Source organism: Glycine max, chromosome 6 (assembly GCF_000004515.6).
Source record: "Glycine max cultivar Williams 82 chromosome 6, Glycine_max_v4.0, whole genome shotgun sequence".
NCBI classification, from domain to species: domain Eukaryota; kingdom Viridiplantae; phylum Streptophyta; class Magnoliopsida; order Fabales; family Fabaceae; genus Glycine; species Glycine max.
Genome location: NC_038242.2, coordinates 22,088,725 through 22,104,931, shown reverse-complemented (window position 1 = coordinate 22,104,931; position 16,207 = coordinate 22,088,725). Strand labels below are relative to the sequence as shown.

At 31.8% G+C, this 16,207-nt stretch overlaps 1 protein-coding gene across 1 annotated transcript; it reads left to right on the top strand.

The window, feature by feature from the left end:
* The first annotated feature begins 8,618 nt into the window (after nt 1-8,618).
* On the top strand, nt 8,619-10,672 carry LOC100500133 (uncharacterized). The gene is made up of 2 exons (NM_001250362.2): nt 8,619-8,831; nt 10,177-10,672. Exons 1-2 carry the CDS (start codon nt 8,721-8,723, stop codon nt 10,471-10,473), a joined length of 408 nt encoding a protein of 135 aa, NP_001237291.1. The 5' UTR covers nt 8,619-8,720; the 3' UTR covers nt 10,474-10,672.
* Nucleotides 10,673-16,207: the final 5,535 nt, after the last annotated feature.

Below are 16,207 nucleotides of genomic sequence, written 5' to 3'. Positions count from 1 at the left end.
AATATACTGTCAATGAAAACCATAGTTGAATATCCTAACGAGCTAACATTTTTAATGTCATCAAATTTGAATCGCCTACACTTCAATTTTAATTGATTGTTTGTGTTGTGTCTATGAGAAAATAGAAGAACAATGAACTACATTCACATCCACATTGCATGCTTGTTGGAATTAATTTGTATACCTTCATTTCATCATATTGATGACTTTATGGATGCAAAGTCTATTTCTTTGGTGAGTAAATATGTACAATGATGTTGTGGACGTGTTGTATTTCAATTCAAATTGTTTGTCCATATGTTTGTTTTTTTCTTTTCTATGTTATTTGGGCTGATGATCAAATTATTGAGAGTTGGATGCTTGGTTTACATTTGATTATTGTATTTTGTAGCCATTCGGTGGATTTATTTAGCTTGAAATGCATTCAAAAGGGCATTATTAATATCTGCTCAATGTAGTATACAATGCATTCTAAGACGGCTCTTATCTAAGAACCTTCTTAGAAGGTCTGCATTCTAAGATTATTCTTACCTAAAAACCTTCTTAGAATGCGGTTTTTCTAAGATGATTCTCAGATAAGAACCATCTTAGAAGGGTTGCATTCTAAGAAGGTTCTCAGAAAAGAATCGTTTTAAAAGGGCCACATTCTAAGACGGTTATTAGAATGATTCATTTTTCTAAGACGGTTTTTAGTGGAACCGTCGTCGAAAGTCTAAACTTTCAACGACATTGGTTATAAAGACAGTTCTTAATCGTCGTTGAATGACGTTTTTGCAGTAGTGATTTCTATTTGGAATGATAATATATAGATATTTTTATACATTATACTTTATTAATATTTATTATTTTTGTCTATCTATTATGTCGACCAAAATTTTTCCTTTCATTCTGTAACACCCTGATATATTATTAGTAATTATGTTTGATGTTTGATTATTTGTTGCGTTATTTTTATCCGTAATTATTTTCAAAGAGGTTAATTTAGTTAATAGAAGGGTGTGGGTAGATAAGGATCTAGCTTCTCAAAGAAGCCACGAGGAAGCTTCTTGAGGAAGCCTCTTAATGAAGCTTCTTGAGGAAGCTACATGAGCTGCCTCGGTAAAAACACTTCCCAACCTTCGTTAACCATTGGATCTTTCCGAAATTTGGTCTGCAGCTTCACTAGACACTTGTACGCGATCTGACCGTTGGGATCTTTGAGAAGATGTCTAGAGTGTGCTCAAAGAGTCCGTTCCTGAGAGCATTTCTTATTTAAGCATTTCAGCCTTTGCTTTTGTGTAGCTTAGGAAAAATGCCATTTCTTCTCCTTTCTTTCTTCCAAAGCCATTTCTAACGTCCCAAGCACTTTCTCCATCACCCACAGCCACCATTAGCCACCACAAACCGTTGTTGTTCTCCGTTGAAACTCCACAACAAGAGGAACCCGTCGATTGGAGTAGAATCTTCCAACTTGGCTTGCGGTTTCGGTAGAGAACGAAACCCTAATCTGACCTTTCATTTCCTTTGAGGTAACCATGATTCCATGTTTGTTCCTTGTTAGTTTCAACTTGTCTTTGCATCTTTTCTGACTTTGGAACCACCATTGTATGTTTTACGCTTCCTTTGTAAAACCCGAAATGCTCTCAGCTCTTTCATGTAATGACGTGGGTGTTTGACCCAGAGCATTGTTATTAGCTTTGTTTTCTGAAATCCATATTAAGTCTCCTTCATTTTGGTATGGTAGAGGCTTGTGTGGAATCGACGAGCAAGGACGAAAAGGAATCTCCAAGTGACGCGACAAGGAACCCGCGGGTAGCTCACAATAGGTGAGGGGAGTTTATTATAAAATTTACCGTTTTAATACCATAGTTAGGGTCAGGGAACCTAGTTATGAGGATATATGCCTGTCCCTGTTGCATGCTAATTTTTCTTTCAAGAAAATTATGTTTTAACTAATGGGATGCGATAAAATTGTTATTGATATGCATGCTAGTTTTTCAGGAGAAATTATGTTTTGACGAATGGGATGCGATGTATATATATATGCGAAATGTGATTTGTTGTTGATGTCGCAATTGAGGATTTTTAATTGATATGTGATGATAATGATAATTATGATGATATTGATTTGAGATGACGTTGTTAATAAAGACCATGTCAACATGATTGTTATTATTGATGAATATGTGAATATGAAATGAGGTTGTTGTTGTTGTTGATAACGTCATTGAGATAAGATGATATTTATGTTGAGAATGACATGGAAATGGAATATTGATTGATGTTGGAAATGCATTGGCATGTGCATGTTGTGTATGTTCGTGGAGGGCACTGTGCACTGACCTTCCAGGGTCTTTGGCACTAGTTTTTGGCCACGTTCATACGTTGGATGTTGTGTATGTTCGTGGGGGCACTGTGCACTGACCTTCCAGGGTCTTTGGCACTAGCTTTTGGTCACGATCATACATTGTATGGAGTGTATGTCATGGGGGGTAGAGTGCACTAACCTTGTCGGATGGCCCAGACGTGGATAACTAGCGTGGTTAGAGAATCTAAACATTTTTTAGGGGATGCTTAGGCGCTTTAATTGGTCCATGGTCTTTGACACTTACTTTTGGTCGTGATCATAGCTCATACGACACAGGAAATAGAGTAACTGTGGCCAAGTGTACTTTGTACTAGGGGGCTGTCACTCGGTAGGGAACACCTTTGGGCTCCCAGGCTGATCACCTATGGGAGGGGGGCTGTTACGTGCACAACCGGGTGGTCACGACAAACTCAGCACAGTTCCCTAATGAGAGTGTCGTGTGGACACGCTAAGGCTATTTCCTGAGATTTGGTTGTTGTTGGTATGTACCACATTGCATCTGAGTGTTGAGTCAGGTGCATGCATCATTTTGTGCAGTCTTGATTGGGTCCATAGATGGATGATGAGTAATTGTTGGATGTGGATGATGAATATTTGTTGGATATGAGTGTTGAATAATTATTGTTGTGTATGTTCATCATGTTTGCCTATGTTCCCTTCTAATTGTGGTTATTTGGAATTGGTATTGGTTCTTTTTCTAATGAACTCACCCTTGCAATTTTGTATCGTGTTGTTGATACCTGTGATGATCACGAACCTTATTCGTGGAAGCAGAATGACAATGGCAGGGTGCAGAGAGTAAGATTCTGGTGAGGAGCCACCGAGCCGACGTGATGGCGTTGGCGTTATTTTGGGAGAGAGTTATGTTTTGTAATCAACTCCTTCGTAGTTGGTTTTTAAGTTTTATTTTGTTGAGTTAAAGATATAAAACTGAGATTTTAATTATATCTATGAACAAATTTAATTTTCGTTATGTGTATGACATGTACCAAATTATTGTTTCTATGTAATTATGCATATTCACTTAAGTAATGGCATGTTGTTGGATGAATTTATGTTGTGACAAAATCACTTCTATTTTCATAAGCAAAAATTAAGGGAGTTCTTTTTATAAAAATTGAAATTATCGAATATTAGAATGTGGATACCGTAGCGACAAGGCGAGTCGTTACACATTCCATTATCACAGTAGGTAGATTTCATAATCATTTATAAATTAGTAATATAATTATATTAAACCTTATATATTTACACCTACTTGGTTCACCTAATTAATGGATTCTTCTTCTCATTCTAAAATAAGTGAAGAAATATAATTTTTATTGATTATGGTGCATGGAATATAATTTCCAAATGTATATTAGATGGGGATGGTCAATTTTCGTATTTGTAGCTATAATTGGAGAATTAATGAAGATTATTAGCAATGTTTAGAATCCTCAAAATATTTTTAAATTTTTTAAAAAATAACATTCTAAGACAATTCTCTGAAAAACCGTCTTAGAATGTAGACATTCTAAGACGGTTTTCTCAGACAATCATCTTAAAATCCTCAATATATTTTATTTTATTTTTTTAAAAAAAATTACATTCTAAGAAGATTCTTTAGAAAATCGTCTAAGAAAGTTTACCCTTCTAAGACGGTTTTCAACTAAGAACCGTCTTAAAAATGTATTCTTCTAAGACAGTTTTTAGTTAAGAACTGTCTTAGAAGGGTACATTTTTTTAAGACGATTTTTTTGGAACCGTTATAAAAAGTAAAAGTTTTCTACGACGTTACCTCGACAACGGTTAATAACTGACGTCGAATATGTCTTTTAACCAACGTAAAAAGTGCTTTGTCCAGTAGTGAGTGTCCCTCACAAGGCACCCACGACAATGAGGATGACAAAGAATTGGTCTAGGGTGCATGAATATTACACATAGATTCTGTTTATGCTCTTAAATTAATTTATTTTAATACTCGAGTGCTTGCCACACTATCCTTACCAAGGTGCAATGCAAACAAAAATCTTATGCCAATCAATTATTGAAATTTTTCCTTGTTAATTTCCCCCACTTTTGGTTATAATATTTGTTCAACCATTAATTACGATGTTACCCTAAATATCTCTAAATAGGAAGCTTTGAAGAAGATATTGTTGGGAATTATATCGTCAAGCTCATGTACTACACTAGCATAACATACAATGAACTTGGAATCATCGTAGTTGCATGGTTGTTCAATGCAAAATAACACCACTTTCCTTTCAAAATAATAATAATAATACAACATTTCAAGAGATAAAGTCTACACTTCTAACCTTTCATTGTGTCGTAAATAGCATGTGTGTGTATAATAATTTGTTGGGGTTGCAACGTTGATACCGTCCATGTGGGTGATGTCCCATGAAAATCATGATAGTGCTTACTACCTTATTACCTTAAAATAGCCTTTTAACAACCACACTACTGGAATAGATATCACATAAAACAGCACGGGTGAAGTCTCGCATTATTACATTAATTAATGACATCTCATATATTGCTTTCCCTTTGCTAACAAGCACCCAATAGCCAACATGCAATAAACACCCAATAGCAAACAAACCACAAAAACACATTAGATCCATTTCAGGAATAATAGAATACTTCAGTCAGTACTAGACTTGGGTGTGACACTGATGTCAACGGTTCAGCTCTCTCCACCAAGTTACCTCTCCTACTCACCTAATTAATTCGTAGGTACATATATCTTTAATATAGTCAAAGAAAAAACAAAAGTAAAATTAAGATTGTTTACTTAGTTAAAGTATGTCTCAAAATTACCAACAATTATCATGAACAAGAAATTAAATGTTCCTAAACCACGAACTAACAAAACAAGAGTAGTGTTATATCCTCTAAATTCTCCTACAAATCTTCCTAATACTCTATGAAGGAAATATTAAATGAAAAAATAAATACATTTAATATGTTGAAAATCTAAAATAAAATCAATATTTTATTTATAAGTACAAGGATTAGTAAGAAGATTTCGTGAGAGGATTTAGAATTATTCAATGATACAAAGGAAAAAACTACCTGCTACATACTAAAGTTGAGATCATATTTGCCTCCAGAATCCAAATATTTTCAATTAATTGAATTTACAACAATATGAATATGGGAGTATAGGTCAATGGCATTGACATATCAAGTGTCACGAATCACCCATATGCTAAAATTATGCAATGAACAACGCCATCCTATCCAGGGAACTGGAACTTTTGACTTATGATCACCACTATCGTAATTAATATTTGCATTGCCTAACTTCAAGTGCCAAAAGAACATGAACAAAATCAATAACTTCAAGTGCTTGCCACACTATCTCAGAGTTCATAATACCCAACGAAGAATGCCTAACTTCAAGTGTCAAACCAAGAATGCCTAACCATAATGTCATTCTACACTTGTTAAACCTAACTTCAGAGTTCATAATATCATTCTACATTAAATGAATAATCCCCCTAACTGCCCTTCATTCTATTATGATAATGTACCTAATGGCGTGAGACACAACACAACGAGATGGAGCTAAGACGAAGAGATGTAGCGAGAACGAAGGTGAGACGGAGAAAAGGGACTTGAGACAGACACACGCAGGCGAGAACAAAGAGGAAGAGAGCGCAACTGAGACGGAGACAAGAAGGAAGGGCAGCGCGAAAGAGTAAGTGGATATTAGGGTGACATTTTCAAACCGATGTTAACATCACTACTTAACATCGGTTTTGGAAAAAATCGATGTAAACGAAATGATGTTAACATCGGTTTTTGAAAAACCAAAATTAATGAACTCCTTTTATTTATGAATATGTCACCGCGTTTTTGTTAACATTGATTTCATGAAAGACCGATATTAATGTAACTACTTTAAATGTATACTTTTTAGTAGTGAAGACAAACAAAATAATATAGAACAAATGTTTAAGTTATTGGATAATTTTTTATCATGTACATTGTTTGATGGACAACAAATAACACAAACACAATAATATTAAATTTACAAAAATTTCCTTTTTAATCAAGTATATCAAACACACTATATCATGCAATTACCATAGTGTGTAAACAACAACTACACCGAAACGTGTATACAGTTATCCTTTTTCTGAACTTTCCAGTTTATGCCAATTGAACAGGGGTAATTATCAATCGATGATGCAGATTTGTTTCACAAGAATTTTTGAACTTATATGAAAAATATGGAAAAGACCCAACAAACCAATTTATATTTAAAATTTATAAATTAATATCTAAATTATTCACATAAATTATTTTATATAATTTATGTAAATTGATTTTAATATATATATATATATATATATATATATATATATATATATATATTACTCTAATTATATAAATCAATACAATTATGTCAATTAATATGTCAGTTATTTTCTGTAAATTATACAAATTAATAAAACTTTAATATTTTTTATAGAAAAATACATGTTGATGTTTTCGTTTTAACTATAAAATTTTATTTAATAATTTTTTATTCCAATTATATAAATCAAGAAATAAATCAATATCTAAAACATACAAATTATATAAAATTATTTTAATATATAAATTACACAAAAATTTATTCTAATTATAAAAATGAAATATTAAAAAATTGTTTTCCATAAAATAAAAATAATTATAAATGTATTATATTCACCAGCAGAAATATTGTTTGTAAATTTATTTAATAACTCGGACAATTATGATCCATGGTAAATATTGTTTATAATATTAATTAAATTTTTATAATTTATAAATGTTTATAATTAGAAGGAAAAGAAATTATAATGTCATGCAATGATATATAGAAAATATTTTTTATTATTTTTTTCATAGATATGTCTTTTAAATTAAAAAAAAAAAACATAACAAGTGATATAGTAGTTTATTACTTTATGATTGTCATTAGGTAAAAGGTCATGCTTTAATTTTACTAAAAATATTTTATTTTATTTTATTTAACTTCTTGCGATATAAGTTTCATGTTAATAACCTATTTAAATAAATTTAAAATTATAAAGGGAACAAAATTACAACGCTAACATATTTTTTATTTTTTATATTATTTGAATTAAAACATAACTAATAACTTAAAATATAATTTATTTAAAATTTTTAAAATAATGTGAGATAGATTTTCCGAAAATGTTTCCAACTTCAATTAAATCCAATAAAGAGATTCACGGTAGATCTTTTCAAATTCAATAAAATCCAAAAAATATAAGATTGAATTGATTTATTTTTTCCGAACCTTTTATAACCCGAACACACTTCACCAGCCATACCTAATAAAAAAACCATTGAAGCAGGATTTTTTTTTTCCTGAATGAAATTGAAGGAGGATTTAACTGCAATTTATAATGTAATTTTATCAAATAAATACCCTTAAAAATGCATTAAAAAGAATAAATGTTATTTTGGTCTGTTACTATTTTTTTATTTTAGTATATTGAGTTTTAAAAAATTTATTGTGATTTTTTATATTTTTAAAAGTTTCATTTTAATATATTAATTTTTAAACCTTTCATTTTAATTTTTTATGTTTCGAGTTTCATTTTAATAATTTTTTTCATTAAAAATGTTAGTTTTTTTTCAATGTTTTAAATTTTGACGAACAAGTAAAATGATTAATTTAAAATAATAATGACTAAAATAATTAATTATTTTAAAATTTAAATATTGACCTAACACTAATGTTTTTTTCTAAAAAAAAAATGAAAGAACCACAATAAAACTTTAAAATTATAAGAGTGTGTTTGGAATAGAAGATGAAAATAATATTGAGTGAAAATTTTGTAATTTTTTTTTTAAGAGATTCACACTTTTTATATTTTATTTTAATTCAAAAAAATTTCTTTTATTTTCTCTATTTTCATTGTCTATACCAAATACATCATAAAAAACTAAAATAAAAATTTTAAAAATTAATATAATAAAATAAACATTTTAAAAATAATCGTCAAAATATAACATTTAAAATTTAAAATTTAATATATCAAAATAAAAATAAAATATTAAAACATAATAAACTAAAAGTAATATTTGCCTAATAAAAAACATAAATACTTATAAAAGAAGGGCTCCAGGTGTAATTTGCAGAAAGTCCGAGGGTCAGCAACGCGTGTGTCCAATAAAAAAAGAAAGTTAAATAAATAAATAAATTAAAGAGGCGTGAGGTGAGAGGAAGGAGCAAGAAGAAGAAACAACCTCAAAATCCCTTTCTTGTGTTCGATTAGATATTGCCTTCACACCAGAGTCTGAGTCCTCTGAGACTTTCCTTCAGTCCTTCACCTTCTTTCTCTCTAGGCGCAAAACCTCGTACTGTTTGTGGCGGCTAAGGATGTCAGGGAAAGGGGCGAAGGGGTTGATCACAGGCAAAACCTCCGCCGCCAACAACAAAGACAAGGACAAGAAGAAACCCATCTCGCGTTCTTCACGTGCCGGCCTTCAGGTTCTCAGATCTCTCTCTCTTTCTCTTTCGTTTACCAATATCGATTCCCTTGTAACGGTTAAAATACTCTACACAGGCATTCTGTAAATTCTTGTTTTTTTAACCCTCCTTGTTGTGCTTGCACAATGTGAACTGTTTTTTTGAGGTCTCTTAGAGTTAGAGATTTAATGTTCCTTCCCTTTTCGGTAGGATATTTGAAGTAGCGGGAGAAAAATCAAATTTTGGTATTATTTTCGTATTTTTATAATCATCTGGAAGGTTTGATAGGAGCCTACCACTGAGTTAGTAGTTTTGATTAACTGGTTGTAGATTTTACCCTCTCTTTAAAGTAGGGTTTTGCCATATACTGCCCCTGATATTGTTCAACAGGAATAAAATGTTATAATTTTTTTTATCTATATTGTTGATTATTAGATTAATTTCTTTATCGTGTATTAATTGACAAACTTTTTGAAATGACAGATAAAAAAGGAACAAAACTTATTTGAAATTTTGGCTGTGATTGAATCTTGAATGGACCTCTTGTTCCTGTTGTTTTGACTTATTTGATAGTCATTATTGAATATTGAGTCTTTGTGAATTTGACTGAAGCATGTCAAACTTTTGTGATTATATGACATGATTTTGCTTATAATATATCTGCATGTGTATAGTTTTGGATTATTGTGTTGAAATTATTTGAACTGCATAGACATGTAAACACGTTTATTGGACCCTAGTAAGACGACTTAAGCCCAGTTAGACCTGAAAATTTCTACAGCTGATGTTAGGCATAGGCCATTATATTGTTTAAGCAAACTTGTCCAGATTCAGGTAATTTACTTACACATGAGTTTGTCTGTTGTTTATTTTTTCATCCTCTATTAATTGGTAGTAGTTGTTTTAAAAAGCATTGCTGGTATAATTTTGATATGCAACAGTTAGCATATTGTATTTGGTTCTTTTGCCTTCTGTGTGATTGAAGACACTGTTTTAGGTGATCCTTGGGGTTTGGAAATTGAAATCAGTCTCTTACTGCTAGCTCATTAGATTGAAGCTAGTCACCCTGACTATTGATAATGAAATCTTATTTATGATGTTTTTACTGTATGACACAGAAGCAGAACCACATATGTCTAGAGGCCATGCCTCCAAAATTTTCAAAATCAACCTTTGTAATTTGTTTTAATGAAATATAAGTATATAACTTTAATCCCACCAAACCTTTGTATTCTGGCCCAATCATTTTATTCTGATTTCACACTATATGCTAGCATGTAGTTTGTGTGAACTATTGATACCTTAGGCAAGGGACGAGCAACCAGTGTATTCTTCTCTTACATAAACTGCTATATATAATTTGCAGTTCCCAGTTGGCCGTATCCACCGGCTTTTGAAGTCAAGGACAACCGCCAACGGTAGAGTTGGGGCCACAGCTGCTGTCTACTCTGCTGCTATCTTGGAGTATCTCACTGCTGAAGTATTGGAGCTGGCGGGGAATGCTAGCAAGGATCTCAAGGTCAAGCGTATTACTCCCCGGCATCTACAGCTAGCAATCCGTGGGGACGAAGAGCTGGATACCCTGATAAAAGGAACAATTGCTGGAGGAGGAGTGATTCCTCACATCCACAAGTCTCTTATCAACAAGTCTTCCAAGGAGTAGATTACTGGTGAATGATAGCAGCTTGATGGAAAATTTCTCTACTAATTGTGTATTTGTTGCATGACACTTGAAAAACACAGTAGGGCCTTCTTCTATTTATGACTGAGTTGCTGCTGTTGATCATGGATATAATATTTAGTGTTTCTCTTTGTTAATTTAGTATGTCTCTATCACTGAAAATCTTAATTGAGGATAATTCAATCTGATGGCTTGATTCAACCTGTGTTTAGCATTGCATCATAATATACTTATAATTGAGTTCCTTTCCCAATCTTGTTATTGTCACCCTAGAGGAGACGGTATTTGGGTTACGTAAAGCATTAAACTCGTTGGAATAGTTTTGGTATAAAGCATTTAATCTTTATATGACAATGGCAGTGATGATAGCATTGCAGTGATTGCTGTTGGCGCGTCCCCTTTGATTGCGATATGCAAAGTGGCACTATGGGACTGCTTTTTGTTGATATAATAACAGCGAAGTAGTAGCGACATGGGACTACTTTTTGTTGGTTGTGGTTATATTCTCACAATCCAATCTTATGGTTTGAATTATGGTTAATAGACTCAACCATAGATCTATTTGTTTATTTTAAATGTTTGCGATGCAAATATGTTGATTATGTTAAGGTAGGTGCATTCATTATTTACCTTAATGGGGTAATAATTATGATTTTCATCACTTAATATGTATATTAGTATATAATTATAATTTTCATCACTTAATTATATTAGTAAATATGTATACTAGTAAATTCTAAATCCAAAGTAGTTGAGTTTATTGGCTTAATTGTACTTTTGATCACTTAAAGTATTGTAATTGTGCAATTTTAGTTCTCTAGATTTCAATTGTGCCAATTGGATTTTTAGATATTATAATTGTGTTATTTTAGTCTCAAGATTTTAATTACAACAATTGAGTTTTTAAGTATTATAATTGTGGGATTTTAGTCTCTGTCATAAATTCAGGTTAGGTAACATGTCATTGGTCAATGTTATATGTTCCAAGAGACTAAAATAACACAATTTCAATACATGATGACCTATTGGGGACAATTGAAATTTGACCTAAAAGTGTAATTGAGCATACTCTATTTATACAGGCAAATTATGAATATTTTTCTGAAGCCTTTTCAAAGGGCATTTCCCTTTATTTATCAAATAAACTAGTTAAGTATTGTGCATAAGCACGGATAAGCTGAAAAATTATATTTACAGTATAGTTAATGGTTATAGTTTTGGATAGTATTATCATGTATTCAATTGAAAACTAAAAAAATGAATATAAGCTAAAAATTTATGATCAATACATTGGAACTTATTTGAAGGTTAAGTAAAATAAAATAGATATTATATAATAAACGGTCAATTAACAAGGTATTTAAATTTAGAAATATTATTAGTAGGAAAATTCTGATCACAATAGAAGTTGTCTATTTACAAAAATTGACATATAACACAATTACATTGTACTCAATTTATAAACATAACTAAAACAAAGTATAATTAACTATTGGATTAGGAAACTCTAAGATAATTTTTATGTCAAGCTGCAAACTTTATAATTCAGATGCTTTTCATCCAGAGCCAATTTTTGTTGTCTTTCTCTAGTTATTGTAAACAATGCGGCATTCTGCACATCTTTCAAAACCAAGTGAGTGAACATTTTCTCTTTCATAAAATAACACAGTACTCGTGCAAACACACGACTAAGCTGCAAAATTAAATGTATAGTATAATTGTATACATTCAATTGTAACTTAAAAAATTATTAAATGAGAACTAAAACTAATATGATTGAAATATATCATTCAAAGTGCTTTTGATTTCCGACAATGCCACACCTAAAAGATGAATGAAAATGGCTTAAAATGTTAAAGTTTACAACGTTAAACTCCATTTCTCATATGAAAAGGAGTTTTAGAAATATTTGGAGAGAGGAAAGAAAATTCCAAAAATGGGAAGTGAAAGGTGAAAATTTGAAAACTACCCAAAATGCAAAATATAACTTACAATGATTACTTCATTAAATTCTTATTTTTCATATACCCAACAAAAAAGAAAAAAAAACAAAGAAAAGGATCGAGAAGCTCACCTACATGACTTAGGAGGATCCTTCTGCAAATCTTTGAGCTCCTTCAAGACATGTTTCAAAGCCATATATACCTAAACTTCAAAAGAACACGTGAACCTAGATTGATTAATGTTCTACTATTTCATCAGGTAATATGAGTTATATAAATAGCAAGAGTAATACCATCATTTATTTATTATTGAAATGATGAAATCACATTCTTGAAATAAAAACAGAGACAAGTATCATACTAATTCTACCTTGTTTGTATCCTCAAAAGAATTGACTCCTTCTATTATGTGATTATTAGGGACAAAAACTTTTCCTGATAATTATGTCTCTGTTTTGTACGATCCTAAGTCCAAGTTTATCATCCATTTTTTGTTACTGTTAATCTCGACGCATCGTTTTTGACAATATATATCTGAAATAACAGGTACAAAAAATGTAAACAAAAAGAGTACTTGTGAAACCGGACACAAGAGTAGCAACAAAATATAAAGCATGAGAGAAAATGTATGTGAAAAATAATCTAGAATTCTGAATGTCTCAATATAATGTTTTCTTAGCCTATATTCTTCACTTTGATATGGTGATAATGATGTTAATCTTTGCATTTGTTTCCTCTTTTCTATTTTCTTTCAAGGTGCAAGGCTAGAGTATAGAGTATAAGGAAATCAATGAAATTTCATGGATGTTAGGGTCTCCATGCCCTATAAATGAGATAGAATACTAATAGTTGTTGTATTCCTAGCAAACATAACCAACAAATCAGCAAACACTGTTTCTTATTATCCATCTCTCTTGGCCATCAAGGATCCAACCACCTCCCACCTGATAATTTCAATGCAAAGAAGGAATACATTATTGAACATTGGAACAATTGATGTCTGATTAAAAAGATTGAGTCAAATACAATTGGTAGATATAGAGATAAGATGCATAAGGCACTGGACCTTTGTTATTGTGATCTTCAGAGCATTGGCATGACTTCCATAGTCAGGTCCAATCAAAGCCTAATAAAAATAAAAATAAAAATAAAAGCCTCTTTTAAGGGTGGTACTTTAGCAAAATGATACAAATCATTCAAATCCAAGGAAGGTAATTTACCCAACATGCTATATTTTTCATTTGAGCCAAAGAAGCCAAATACTTTTGCTTTTGAGCTTGAGACCCACACAATGCTATACTTGATGGCCAAGAAAAAACATTAAATTTTAGGAAATTTGAATAACTAATAGCAAAGAGGCTACCATTCAGAGATTTATTAATAACAAAGAAAAGATATTACCAATAGTGAACATTGCCAAGGAATAATGAACCAAATAGAAAATGATAAGCAATGAACCAATATTTTTTGCATTCGAAGTATTTTCCTATTTCTATTTTTTATATGACAATAAGCAGAAAAGAGAAGAAAAACATGCCTCAGTCATTACCAGAGCGTAGTTCTTAACCACAATCCAAAGTTAGACAACCCAATAGTTCAACAGAGCATATAATACACAATTCTAATTAAGATTTACCCAATAGTTACATTGGAAACAAAAACAAACAAAAATATTACCTCTCGAAAATAATGTGTGTGTGTGTGTGTGTGTTTTCTTGGGAAACACCACAGGTCTGAGTATAAGGCAATCAATGAAATTTTACGGATGTTAGGATCTCCATGACCTATAAATGAGATGGAACACTAATAGTTGTCGTATTCCTAGCAAAGATAACCAACAAAACAACAAACACTGTTTCCTATCCATCTCTTTTGGCCATCAAGGATCCAACACCTCTCACTTGATCATTTCAATGCAAAGAAGGAATACATTATTAAACATTGGAACAATTGACACAATGAAATATGTTTGATTAAAAAGACTGAATCATATACAACGGGTAGATATAGAGATAAGATGCATAAGGCACTGGACCTTTGTTGTTGTGATCTTGCATCACTTCCATATTCAGGTTCAGTCAAAGCCTAATATAAATAAAAATAAAAAACCTCTTTTAAGGGTGGTACTTTAGCAAAATGGTACCAATCATTCAAATCCAAGGAAGGGAATTTACCCAACATGCTATAGTTTTCATTTAAGCCAAAGAAGCCAAATACTTTTGCTTTTGAGCTTCAGAGCCACACAATGCTATACTTGATGGCCAATCAAAGACATTAAATTTCAGGAAATATGAATAACTAATAGCAAAAAGGTTACCATCCAGAGATTTATTAATAACAAAGAAAAGATATGACCAATAGTGAGCATTGCCAAGGAACAATGAACCAAATAGAAAATGATAAGCAATGAACCAATATCTTTTGCATTCTAAGTATTTTCCTATTTCTGTTTTTTATATGACAATAAGTAATTATTAAGATTTACCCAGTAGTTACATTGGAAACAAAAACAAAATATAGAAACAAAAATATTAACTCTCGGAAACAAAGTATATATTTGTTCTTCGAAGATACCACGACTTTGAGTACCAACAATCGGATTTAGTTCAAGTAATTCCTACAATAAATAAGATGATATCAAACCTTAGATCTTAGCAAGAGCACCGGTACACCACGAAAATAGCGTCAGCACTGGTACAAGTTCATCCAAGGTGGTGTTTTGTTTGACTTTGTGTGCATTCTCTGGGATCAGCGGCGGTAGGCTCCAGCGTGCAGACGAAGGAGAGGGATTTGGTGGAGAAGGCAATGTGGCGATAGTGTGGAGGTGGCGGTGCAATGACAAAGTGGGATCGACGAAGAGAGGGAGAAGGAAGCTTCCTAGAATGGAAAATGGAAATGTAGAAATGAGGTGAGGTTGCTCAACATGCAGTGGAAATGGAAACGCAAAAATCAGCTGAGGTTGGAGCTGAAGCGCAAAAATGATATTTGGTTGACATTATATGTTGATGCGCAGAAGCTTCTTAGCTCAACGACGTGACCTCATAGGTATGGAGGTGAAGAGGTAGGTACCTCGAAATTCAACTCAGTTGTAATGAGTGGTTTTTAAAATTTTGAAATTTAAAAGAGCCAAAAAATGGTTGGAAGAAAAGAGCAGCAGAGAGCTGAAGCGCAAAAACAAAGGTGGATTATTTTATTGATAAAAATTGGAGGAGGCGACACGTACCCCTAAGTGGTGGTTGTTTTACTACTAACAACTAGTCTTTTGCCTGTGCGGCGCCCGGGCTCATACTCCTATTTGAATATTACCAACACATGTGCAAAGTTCAATAACGATGTTTATTTGTATGATAATAATGTTGAGCTATGTTTAGAAAAAAGCAATAAAGTAAGAATACAAACAAACCTAATGCTATTGTAGATTGTTGGATGTTGTTGATGTAGCAATGAAAGAGAGGCTGCACAATAAAGAGAGATAAATGAGTTCATTAGATTTTTTGGATACAATTATTGATTATTTAATAATCAGAAGTATGATGGTAGTACTATATACAACAATATTCACCTGATAAGTAGACATTTTAAATCAATTTACTTTAGTGGAGGTGATATAATAACAAACATCCAATAGTTGCCTTGGTCATGTGATGCTGCAACATAAAGAAATAAATGTAATATATATTGAAATTTTGTAAATTAAATATTGACTTGTAGGAAATGATATCTAAGGAAAATGTATTAAGTTGAGAATGTAGGAATTGTAAGTATAACAATTT